This window comes from Vipera berus, assembly GCF_964194415.1.
Source record: "Vipera berus genome assembly, chromosome: 16".
Classification (NCBI taxonomy): Eukaryota; Metazoa; Chordata; class Lepidosauria; order Squamata; family Viperidae; genus Vipera; species Vipera berus.
Window position 1 is genome coordinate 5,550,273 of NC_138219.1, and position 12,053 is coordinate 5,562,325.

At 43.8% G+C, this 12,053-nt stretch overlaps 1 protein-coding gene across 1 annotated transcript; it reads left to right on the top strand.

Moving 5' to 3' along the window:
* Window positions 1-835: 835 nt before the first annotated feature.
* On the top strand, window positions 836-8,829 carry LOC308675605 (solute carrier family 22 member 6-A-like; the record flags this gene model as incomplete). The annotated part of the gene is made up of 9 exons (XM_081341049.1): window positions 836-1,216; window positions 2,425-2,528; window positions 3,423-3,813; window positions 3,896-4,113; window positions 5,226-5,349; window positions 5,997-6,112; window positions 6,982-7,196; window positions 8,306-8,414; window positions 8,622-8,829. The coding sequence occupies 9 exons, from the start codon at window positions 836-838 to the stop codon at window positions 8,827-8,829; spliced, it is 1,866 nt and encodes a 621-aa protein (XP_081197175.1).
* Window positions 8,830-12,053: the final 3,224 nt, after the last annotated feature.

Below are 12,053 nucleotides of genomic sequence, written 5' to 3' on the forward strand. Positions count from 1 at the left end.
CTGATTTAAGATCCTTTGGAGAAACTGGTTGAAGGTCTTCTGCAGAAACTGACTGAAGGTTCTTTGAAGGTCTAGTTGAAGGACCTTTGGAGATCTGGTTGAAGGTCCTTTGGTGATCCAGCTGAAGGTCCTTTGGAGAAACTGATTTAAGATCCTTTGGAGAAACTGGTTGAAGGTCTTCTGCAGAAACTGACTGAAGGTTCTTTGAAGATCTAGTTGAAGGACCTTCGGAGATCTGGTTGAAGGTCCTTTGGTGATCCAGCTGAAGGTCCTTTGGAGAAACTGATTTAAGATCCTTTGGAGAAACTGGTTGAAGGTCTTCTGCAGAAACTGACTGAAGGTTCTTTGAAGATCTAGTTGAAGGACCTTCGGAGATCTGGTTGAAGGTCCTTTGGTGATCCAGCTGAAGGTCCTTTGGAGAAACTGATTTAAGATCCTTTGGAGAAACTGGTTGAAGGTCTTCTGCAGAAACTGACTGAAGGTTCTTTGAAGATCTAGTTGAAGGACCTTCGGAGATCTGGTTGAAGGTCCTTTGGTGATCCAGCTGAAGGTCCTTTGGAGAAACTGATTTAAGATCCTTTGGAGAAACTGGTTGAAGGTCTTCTGCAGAAACTGACTGAAGGTTCTTTGAAGATCTAGTTGAAGGACTTTTGGAGATCTGGTTGAAGTCCTTTGGTGATCTAGCTGAAGGTCCTTTGGAGGAAGCAGCTTAAGGTCCATCCTAAAAAGCCGTATTAATGCAAGGCTTTGGTAAACCTCTAACAGAAAGGGATCCAATTGCTCCTCCACTTTCTCCCACAGGGTCCTCCAGCTTTGATCCTTCCAACCGTCCACCATGGGCTTCACAGAGATCTTAGAACACGTGGGCAGCATGGGGCGCTTCCAGATCGTCTATGTGACTCTGATCTCCATTCCGTTGCTTATGATGGCTTGTCATATGATGCTGCAGAATTTCACCGCAGGGACACCGGATCACCACTGTGCCACCAGTCTCCACGCTGCTCCCAGGAACTGGAGTGCTGAAGATGAGGCTCTCCTTGTGGTGTCCCTTCCCATGGATGAGAACGGAAAGCCGGCCAAGTGCCACCGTTTCCGTCTGAAGCAGGCCTGGCTTTTGAACGACACCATGGAGAACAACACCCAGATGGAAACGGAGCCGTGTAGAGACGGATGGGTGTACAACCAAAGTGTCTTCCACAAGACCATTGTGACAGAGGTGAGACCGAAGCTTGTCTGGATTCGGAAGTGACCAGTTTGGGCACATCCAGGTTCTCAAATTGCGGCGGGGGAGGGGGGGCAAGAGTGCCTTGGGCAATGTATCTGTAGTCCTCCACTTACAATCATTCGGTTAGTGACTATTCGCAGTTACAAGGGCGTTGAAAAAAAAGTGATTTAGGAACGTATTTCACACTTTTCAACTGTTGCAGCATCCTCAGGGTCACGTGATGAAAATTCGGACGCTTGGCAACTGGCAAGTATTTATGATGGCTGCAGGGTCCCAGGATCACCTGATCCCCTTTTGCAACCTTCTGATAGGCAAAACCTATGGGGAAGCCAGATTCACTTTACAACCAGGCTACTAACCTAACGACTCAGCAATTCACTTAACAACCATCTTACTAACTCAACGACTCAATGATTCACTTAACAACTACCTTACTAACTTAACGACTCAGTGATTCACTTTACAACCATGTTACTAACTCAACGACTCAATGATTCACTTAACAACTACCTTACTAACTTAACTCAGTAATTCACTTTACAACCATGTTACTAACTCAGCGACTCAATGGTTCACTTAACAACCATGTTGCTAACTCAATGACTCAATGGTTCACTTAACAACCATGTTACTAATTCAATGACTCAGTAATTCACTTAACAACCATGTTACTAACTCAATGACTCAGTGATTCACTTAACAACCATGTTACTAATTCAATGACTCAGTAATTCACTTAACAACCATCTGACTTACACAACGACTCAGTGATTCACTTAACAACCATCTTACTAATTTAGCTGCAACGATTCTTCTCCCACGTTTTAGAAGTGCAAGTTGCTGAAAATAAGTGATAGATTTATTTCTTTCCTGACCCTACAGCCAAGGAGGTTGGTTTTATCTTTACAAGGGCTTGCCCACAAATGCATTTATTGTTTTAGAGGGTTGTGACCCTACGAAGCCCAATGAGGGATGGAAACGCAGGACCCCAGTTGCAAATGGAGAGTTGGGACCCTCCGTGCCACGATGGAAGATCCGCAACGTGCCTGGTTCCCGAGAAATGGGACCTCTCTTTTCCCCATGTCCACCTTGAAGACAAAAACCTATTTTTGGTGTGTCTGTGTGGGGAAAAATAATGGCTTTAAAAATGTATATATTTTCTCTTTTTTCCTTCTGCATGACCCCAAATCTTTCGGCAGTGGGATCTGGTTTGTACATCCCGAACACTAAAGCAAATGGCGCAGTCGATTTACATGGCCGGAGTTTTAGTTGGCGGCATCTTATTCGGAGGCCTCTCGGACAGGTGAGGGACGAGAATTTTGATATCCAAGTCAAAAATATTGTCAAGGGGAAACTGCTATCGCTCTGCTTAGCTCTGCGACACAAAATGTCTCTGAGTGTGTGCAGAGGGATACGGTCTTTCTGTATTAAATGCATTTAATTGCAATATTCTTGGTGCAGTGCGGGCTCGGGATAAAAGTACCAATTAATGTTGTAAGGGGATGATTAACTGGGTAACTTTGCAACTGAGAAAGGCCACCGGGCATGTACAAAGTGCTAGGTTTTTTCTTTATTACATGCATTTAGCTGGCACCAGTGTGGACCCAGAATAAAAATAGCAATTAATATTGTAAGACGCAAACCAATAATTAACTGGATAACTTTGCCATGAAGAATTGCCTCTGTGCGTGTGCAAAGTGCTAGGTTTTTCTTTTCTTCATTACATGCATTTGGCATGCAGCAATATTTTAGGTGCAGTGTGGATCCAGGATAAAAGTACCAATTAATGTTGCAAGACGCAAAACGATAATTAACTGGGTAACTTTGCAACTGAGATACCGTATGCCTCTGGACATGTACAAAGTGCTCGGGTTTTTCTTTATTAAATGCATTTAGCACGCACCAACATCCTAGGTGCGGTGTGGATCCAGGATAAAAGTACTAATTAATGTTGTAACACGCTAAGGGGATAATTCACCGGATAAGTTAGCTTCCCAGTTTTGGAGGGTGGTGTTTTAATGAATGACTCAGTAAAATATTTCTATTAATATATACTTCTAATTTAGAAGACCAGCTTGCAGTGCTAATTGCTAAACCTGCTAAACAAGAATAAAGCTCACAGATTAAAGAGACAGGGGGGAAATGGAATAAAATACCAAAACATCTCTCAAAACCTTTTTTTTTTTTTTTGCTTTAGGGCATGTCCGCCAGAGGCGATAGTTACGTGCCTTCCTTCCGAATATTCCCTTTCCTCCCCACTTTTCTCATGTTCCCTCCTTTCCTGCCCCTGCAGGTTCGGTCGCCAGCCAATGCTTTTGTGGTGTTACCTGCAGCTGGCCACAACTGGCACGGCGACTGCCTTTTCTCCCAATTTCAGCGTCTACTGCGTCCTTCGTTTTCTCACCGGGATGTCTTTCTCGGGCATCGTGATGAACGGCGTCTCTCTGTGTGAGTCCCTGTCATCCTCCCGTTGCCACGCCGCCCCTCTTCCCCAGTTTGCGACGGATCTGCGAGCCCTCGACGGAGCCTCCCTAGGCAGGAATAGCAGGCCGTCGAGTCACTTGTCCTTCTGTGATTTTTGCAGTGTGGTTGGGTTCCTTGTTGAGTTTGTCTTTGGGCAGCTCTGAGAGTTCCCGCTTGCCAGTTTGAGTTTTTCCCTCACCTGGGCAGCTTGAAAGCCAGAAAGACTTCGAATGCTGGTTTTTGCTCTTCCTAACAGGTGTGGAGTGGACGCCCACCAAGATCCGTCCGGTGCTGGGGGCCCTCAATGGCTGTGCGTACACCGCTGGGCAGCTCATGTTGGCTGGCCTGGCGTATCTTTTACGAGACTGGCACCACTTACAGCTGGCGGTGTCTCTGCCTTTTTTCTTATTCTTCTGTTATTCTTGGTAAATAGGACATGGGAGTAAGTCTAGTGGCCGTCTTTCCCACAGGGATCTCAGAGTCCTAGTGGTCAATCCCTTAAATGCGAGCCAGCCGGGCGCTGCAGCTGCCAAAAAAGCCAACGCAATCCTAGGCTGCATTAACAGAGGGATAGAATCAGGATCAGGTGAAGCGTTAATCCCGCTTCACAAGGCCTTGGCGAGGCCACACTTGGAATCCGGCATCCAGTTTTGGTCGCCACGATGTAAAAAAAGAGGTTGAGACTCTAGAAAGAGTGCAGAGAAGAGCAACAAAGATGATCAGAGGACTGGAGGCTAAAACATTTAAGGAATGGTTGCAGGAACTGGGTATGTCTAGTTTAATGAAGAGAAGGACGAGGGGAGACATGATAGCAGTCTTCCAGTATCTCAGGGGCTGCCCCAAAGAAGAGGGAGTCAAGCTATTCTCCAAAGCCCCTGAAGGCAGGACAGGAAGCAACGGATTAGGGTTAGGGAGATCATGTGGCCCCCCCGGACTCTGCGACCGTCATAAATACGAACCAGTTGCCAAGCATCAATATTCTATTCTATGTCCTGTCCCCAATTTTAGCCATCATTAAGACACATCAATGCAGTAGTCCTCCATGAGGGAACAAGAGATGCAATACCATATTTTCAGCTACTGATCTAGAATCCAGAATAGAATAGAAGCTGGAAGGGACCTTGGAGGTCTTCTAGTCCAGCCCCCTGCTCAATCAGGAAGACCTATACCGTCTCAGACAGGTGAATGTCGAATAGAATAGAATAGAATAGAATAGAATAGAATAGAACAGAACAGAACAGAACAGAACAGAACAGAACAGAACAGAATAGAATAGAACAGAACAGAATAGAATAGAATAGAATAGAATAGAATAGAATAGAATAGAAGCTGGAAGGGACCTTGGGGGTCTTCTAGTCCAGCCCCCTGCTCAAACGGGCGGACCTATACCATCTCAGACAGGTGATTGTCCACTCTCTTCTTTTGGCTGATTTGTAGAGCTGGGAACCATATTATTAACTGGGAAATAGTTGGCAAGCCTCAGTGTGAATCTCCTTGTGGGGTTTTTTCCCCTTTCTTTCAACCTTCATCCCCACAGGTGGCTTTGTGAATCAGCTCGCTGGCTGATAACAGCCGGGAAGCTCGAACAGGCCGTGACGGAGCTCAAGAAGGTGGCCAAAATGAACAGGAAGCCGGGAGCTGCTGAGCAGCTAAATGATGAGGTGAGCCTGCCCAAAGGCGTCAAGATTAATTCTATTTATTTGCATAATCGTGCCCCCTTTTGATCATATGATTGTGGGAATGTGGCAATGGTCGTAAGTACGAGGACCGGTCCTAATTTCAGACAAGTCCTTTTGCAGTGGCGTCGCAATTTTAGACAGTCGTGAAATGAAGGATTGTAACTCCACCTCTACGTGGGATTTAACAATGCAGGTAGTCCTCAAGTTATGACTGCAATGGAGGCTGGCAATTACGGTCATAAGTTGTGATTGATGTAAGGCAGCTCCCCACGTGACTAGATCCAATTTTTTACAACCTTTTTCCGTGATAGTCACTAAGCGAACCTGGCAGTCGTTAAGCGAACCCATTGTTCTCTCCGGGCTAGTTTTTTTTTGCCAGAAACTGGATGGAAAAGCCAATTTCCAGCGAAATGGTGCTGCCAATGGCTGTAAATCCTGGCTGGATGTTGACTGGCCAAGGGTGGGTGGGGGCAACCTTCAAACTCGAACGGTCACTAGGTGAACCATCATAATTCAAGGACTACTTGCACCTCACACCAGGTTTTCGAACTCGCCCCCTTGTGTGCCACTAGAAACATCCCAGATTTAAAAACTCAACCAGGCCTTCCAATGTATCCCCCCCACTCCAGTTTTTGAGGTCCAAGATGAAGGAGGAATTGGCCTCCATGACGTCCAAGACTTCGCTGCTCGACCTGGTCCGGATCCCAATCATGCGTCGCATCTCCCTTTGCGTCTGCTTAGTCTGGTGAGCAGCGAGGCGGGAAACTCCGGAAAGAAACCTCTCTCCGCCAACTTTGCAAGCTAATTTTAATTTTAATTTTAATTTAGCTTTTATTATTTTATTTTTAATTTCATTTTATATTTTATTTTGTTTTTATTCTATATTTTTATTTTTAATTTCATTTTATTTTTATTTATTTTATTTCATTTATTTTTAATTTCATTTTATATTTTAGTTTATTTTTAACGTTATTTTATTTTGCATATTATTTTATTCTATTATTCTATTCTATTTTATTTTAATTATGTTACTTTATAATTTTATTTTATTATTTCATTTCATTTCATTTTTTATTTTACATTTTATTTTTTATTTTATAATTTTTTATTCTGTTCTATTTTATTTTTATTTTTTATATTTTACTTTATTTTTTAATTTCATTTTATTTTTTATTTCATTTCATTTTTAATTTCATTTTATATTTTATTTTATATTTTACTTTATTTTAAACGTTATTTTATTTTACATATTATTTTTATTATTCTATTCTATTTTATTTTAATTTAATTATTTTATTTTATAATTTTATTTTATTATTTCATTTCATTTCATTTTTTATTTTATAATTTTTATTCTATTCTATTTTATATTTAAAAAAATTATTTTATTATTTTATTTTATATTCTATTCTATTATTTTATTTTATTATTTCATTTCATGTCATATTTTACATTTCATTTCATTTTTAATTTTTAAATTTTATTATTCTGTTCTATTTTAATTTAAATTATTTTATTTTATTATTTCATATTTTTTATTCTATTCTATTATTTTATTTTTATTTTATAATTGTATCATTTATTCACTTTTTTTTCCTTTGGTCCCCTTCCAAGGTTCTCCACCAGCTTCGCTTACTACGGGCTCGTGATGGACCTGCAGAATTTCGGAGGTAACATCTACCTGATCCAACTCTTTTTCGGAGCGGTTGACTTCCCGGCTAAGTTTATTTCAGTCCTCACCATTAGCTACATTGGACGCCGGTTCACCCAAGCCGTTGCCCTCATCTTGGCCGGGTTAACCATCCTAGCCAACATCTTCATCCCACAAGGTGAGGAAGACCTTGGTTCTCAGTAGCGCAATACTGGAATCCAAAGGTTATGGGGAAACAAAGTTACTGATTTTCTGCCTTGTGCTCAGGGAGGTTTAGACATTAGCGTTAACGTTTTAGAGGGATGGACTTCAACTCCCAGAATTCCCCAGCCAGCGTGCTGGAAGTTGAAGTCCACCCATCTTAAAAATCTGCTGGCTGCGGAATTCTGGGAGTTGAAGTCCATCCCTCTTAATGTTGCCCAGGTTGAAAAAAACAACACATTAGGATCCTTTGGATTTAAAGCAACATACAAACGATAGCAAATAATAATGGCTAAGCGCCTGATTGGAGATGCGACAATAGACCGAGGTTGGCTGTGAGGTTGTGAGCAAAGTAGACAAAAAAACCAGATATTTTTACAAACAGAACCCATTCTTCCATCTGGAAACTGATGGATCGGTCCGTTCAGAACCACGGACAGCATCCGTGCTAAACTAGGCTGTTGTTTCAGCAACATTCTGGAGATAATTCTATGAAAATCGGAAATGTTATTCCCCCCCCGCCCGCCCCATTATACAATGTATAATAACAGGGTTGGAAGGGACCTTGGAGATCATCTAGTCCAACCTCTACCATTCTGGACAAATGGCTGTCCAGTCTCTTCTTGAAGACTTTCGGGAGGCTGCCGCAAGGCAGAGGGGGCCAGGTTGTTCCCCAAAACACCAGAGGGAAGGACGACAAACAATGGTTGGAAGCTGATCAAAGAGAGAAGCAACCTGGAATTAAGGAGAAACTTCCTGACAGTGAGGACAATCAACCAGTGGAACGGCTTGCCACCAGAAATCGTGGGCGCTCCATCGCTGGAGGTTTTTAAGAAGAGACTGGACAGTCACCCGTCTGAGACGGAGTAGGTTCTCCTGCTTGAGCAGGGGGATGGACTAGAAGACCTCCAAGGTCCATCCCAGCTCTGTTCTATTCTAAAGAGATGGAGTGCCCAAGGCTTCTGGAGGTGAGCCTGATTAATTAAAGGAATGAGTTGGTGGGCATCCACATGACCACCCTCGCCAGGAATGGCTTGGAGCTCCAGAGAGCATGGTCCTCACACGAGACCTCTCGCCTTCTCCCAGATATGCAGGCCGTGAGGACCACCGTGGCTGTTTTCGGGAAGGGCTGCTTAGGTGCCTCGTTCAACTGCATCTATTTATACACCGGAGAACTTTACCCCACAGTGCTTCGGTGAGAGATCAAACAACTGCGTGGGCAGGTGACTTTGAAAAGATAGTTTGGGCTCAGGTGAGAGGGAAAGAAAGGAAAAGTGGGTGCAAGATAGCTGCTTGTGGGGGTGTCATTAAAAAACAACAGGGGTTTAAATCGAGCAACGTACCTCCATGAGGTCAAGCAGCATGACCAATCCTTTTGCTTGGGGGGGGTCTGTCTGTGCAGGCAAACCGGTATGGGTCTCAGTAATACTATGGCCCGCATAGGAGGCATCGTGGCTCCGGCAGTGAAGATGACTGGAGAATATATCCCATTTCTGCCTAATCTTATCTACGGCGCGGCTCCCATCATATCTGGAATCGTGGCGGCCTTCTTGCCGGAAACTCGCAATCTCCCCTTGCCTGAAACAATAGAGCAGGTGGAGAACAGGTGAGGAAAAATGTGGTCCTGGATTTTTGCATTCCTCCCTAAGGACCTTCTCTTTCCATGCTGATCCTTCTTCTTTAGCAAGAAAGCCAACTTACGGGTTGAATGATTTTAAATAATAATAATAATAATAATCTATATCCCATTAAAAACTCTCGTTGTCGTGACCTTTTAACTGCTGCATGATAGGGCAACAATTTTTGAACCGAGAATATTTTAAATGGGCCAACTTACAGAATGCATCAAAAAATCAGGACCCATACAGTAAGTCTTGAGGAAATGAAATTTGGGGAAACTTCTGGCTGCTTCAGAGCTACTGACTGCTGCTGCATTGCTGGCATGCTGATGTAGTCACAGGATCTTAATTGTCTTGTGACAGTTTCCCAGTCAGTTTAGCAATCCCTTGCTTTCTCCCCCATTCAACAGCAGCCACTTATCTGTCTGCTGAGGAAGGAAGGAAGGAAGGAAGGAAGGAAGGAAGGAAGGAAGGAAGGAAGGAAGGAAGGAAGGAAGGAAGGAAGGATTTCCAATACTCCCTGCCAGATTCCCACGAGGAAATTCAATGAGGAAGCCTGCAGGAAGCTGAAAAACTTGCCTACTCCCCCTGCGCTTTTGCCCATCATGCTCTGTTCTGTTTAGGAAAGGAATTATCTCTGAAATGATGAGACTCAGTGGGGCACAGGTTATCTAGTAACAATTTAAAAAGGGAAGTTTACAGACATCAAACCTCATGCATCTGAAGCTTAAAAGCAACTAAATTTCAGTAACGCAACCGAGTCAAATGCTCGTGCATCAACTGAGTTGGTGAAACCCCTCTGCAAACTCACTTAATGGCATTTTCCCCCCCGCACAGATCACGGAATAAGAGCCAGAAGCTGGACTCCCAGCAAACAGAGGGCCTCTTGGTCTCCAGTAAGCCTGAAAGCAAAAAAATCACTGCTTAAGGAGAGAAAAACATCGTGTTCACAGGACCTACGGAATACGGAAGATCTGTGAGGACCAAGAACAGCATCAGGCTTGGGGAAATTGCACCCTCCTGAGCTGCAGAGGCAGAAGTGACCACGGAGATGAAAGAGACCAATAATATTCTGGATTTACAGAGAGAGAGAAAATAGAATATTTGAAAGATATTCTACTCTCTGTACATTCATTCTGTCTGATTTCTAAAAAAAATAAATATCTGGATCCATTTGTTTGCAAAGCATGGACACATTCCCCCCCCCCACCAAATATGCTAGTCCATGCCAAAATGGGCATGGCTATTACTTAGTTTAATGTGTCGCAGGAACCAACCCATATCTCAGCCTGTTGTTGAACGAGGATAACTTCTTAAATTTTTAAGAAAAGTCCACAAAAGGTGGACATTAGGTGGCAGTAGGGAGACACCAGAAAAATTAATTTTGACTTGCACTGGATCAATGTTTCTCAACCTCCCTAACTTTAAGCTGTGTGGACTTCAACTCCCAGAATTCCTCAGCCTGCATGCTTTAAGACCACATGTGTGGACTACAATTCCCAGAATTAAGCCAAGCTGGCTGGGGAATTCTGGGAGCTGAAGTCCACCCATCTTAAAATTACCATGGTTGAGCAAGACTGCCCTAGATCAATCTAACAGCCCCTAAAAACCCAAATTATGGGCTTGTTCGTTTATTGGACACTTCGTACATACAGCCTGGGTTTCATTAACCTGGGCATAAGCTTAGCGTGTTTTGTGCACCCAACTCAAGGTATCTACCCTGCATAAAACATTCAGGGCCCCAACTCCTCTCTATAAAATGAATTAAAGTCCAGATTTGAACAATTGAGTGTGCCCACTTTCATTTTCTCTATCCGTCATTCTGGATTCACACAATATGCTTCATCACATCAACTAAATGCTGGCTGCACAACTCAATGCAGTGGGCCAGCTTAAATATGAACTCATTGCCTCAATCCATAAAACGTTCTTTCCATAACCTGGTTAAACGCAGATAAACCCAGCCTGGATAAAACCCACCATTGCTCTCTCTGTTGGTAACTGACTGGTCCATATCTGGATTCTGCCAATTGCTAAACTGGATCTGTTTGAGGATTGGGAATCAGGTTTGAAAAACCTCAGCTACTTCCTCTCATGCTGCAATGGTCGTAAGGGTGAACCATGGTCCTGGGGTCACTTTTTTCAATGCCATTTAAGTTCGGTCACTAAAGGAACGCTTGTAAGCCTTGGTGGAGCAGTGGGCTGATGCCTCCTTAAGTAACACCAGCTGCCTGCCATTAGTGCAGGTTCGAGTCCCACCAGGCTCAAGGTTGACTCAGCCTTCCATCCTTCCGAGGTAGGTAAAATGAGGACCCAGATTGTTGGGGGCAATTAAGCTGACTTTGTAATAATGCCGCTTGGGGTGTGTGTGTGTGAAAGCCCTAACAAGCAGGCATATACATAGAATGAAGGCTACTGCTAAGCTTGTAAGCCGCCCTGAGTCTTCGGAGAAGGGCGGGATATAAATGGAATTAAAATAAATAAAAATAAAAAATAAAAACTCGAGGACAACCTCCACAAAGCTGTTGCAGCAACGTTGTTCACAACCAAGCAGAAACCAGAGGCCTCTCCAATGTTTCGGAAGTCGACAACGAGCAGAATGGAAGCCCCACCTCTCAATTTAAAGATCTGCAATCTGGCTTAATTTTCTATCAACCCACACGTGACGTTTTCACACCACACTTCACCAGCGATGGCGTAACTGAAGTGGGATTCTTGTTAACTTGGGCTGGTGACGGCGTGCCGTGTTGTGTCATCAAACACCCTTAAGATAATTGGGGGTCCAGGTTGCTGGTGCAGATCCAGAAAATGAATACGAATAGAATATAGAATAACGGAGTTGGAAAGGACTTTGCAGGTCATCTACTAGTCCAACTTTGGGGCACCAGGGACTGGTCCTGTGGAAAGAGGTTTTTCCGCAGACCGGAGGGTGTGTGGTTTTGTGTGCTGCCTGCATCCCGCAGATGGGGCTTTGCTTGTTTGTGCAGACCGGTTGCTGGCATGCCGCGGACCGGTTCCGATCCCCGGACCGGGGGGCTGGGGACCCCTGATCTAGTCCAACCTCCTGCCCAATCAGGAGACTCCACACCATTTCTGACAGATGGCAGTCCAGTGATCATGCTTCCACATCTGTTCCAGGGGTTGATTGTTCTCACTGTCAGAAAATTTCTCCTCAATTCCAAGTTGAATCTCTGATCCTTGATCAGTTTCCATCC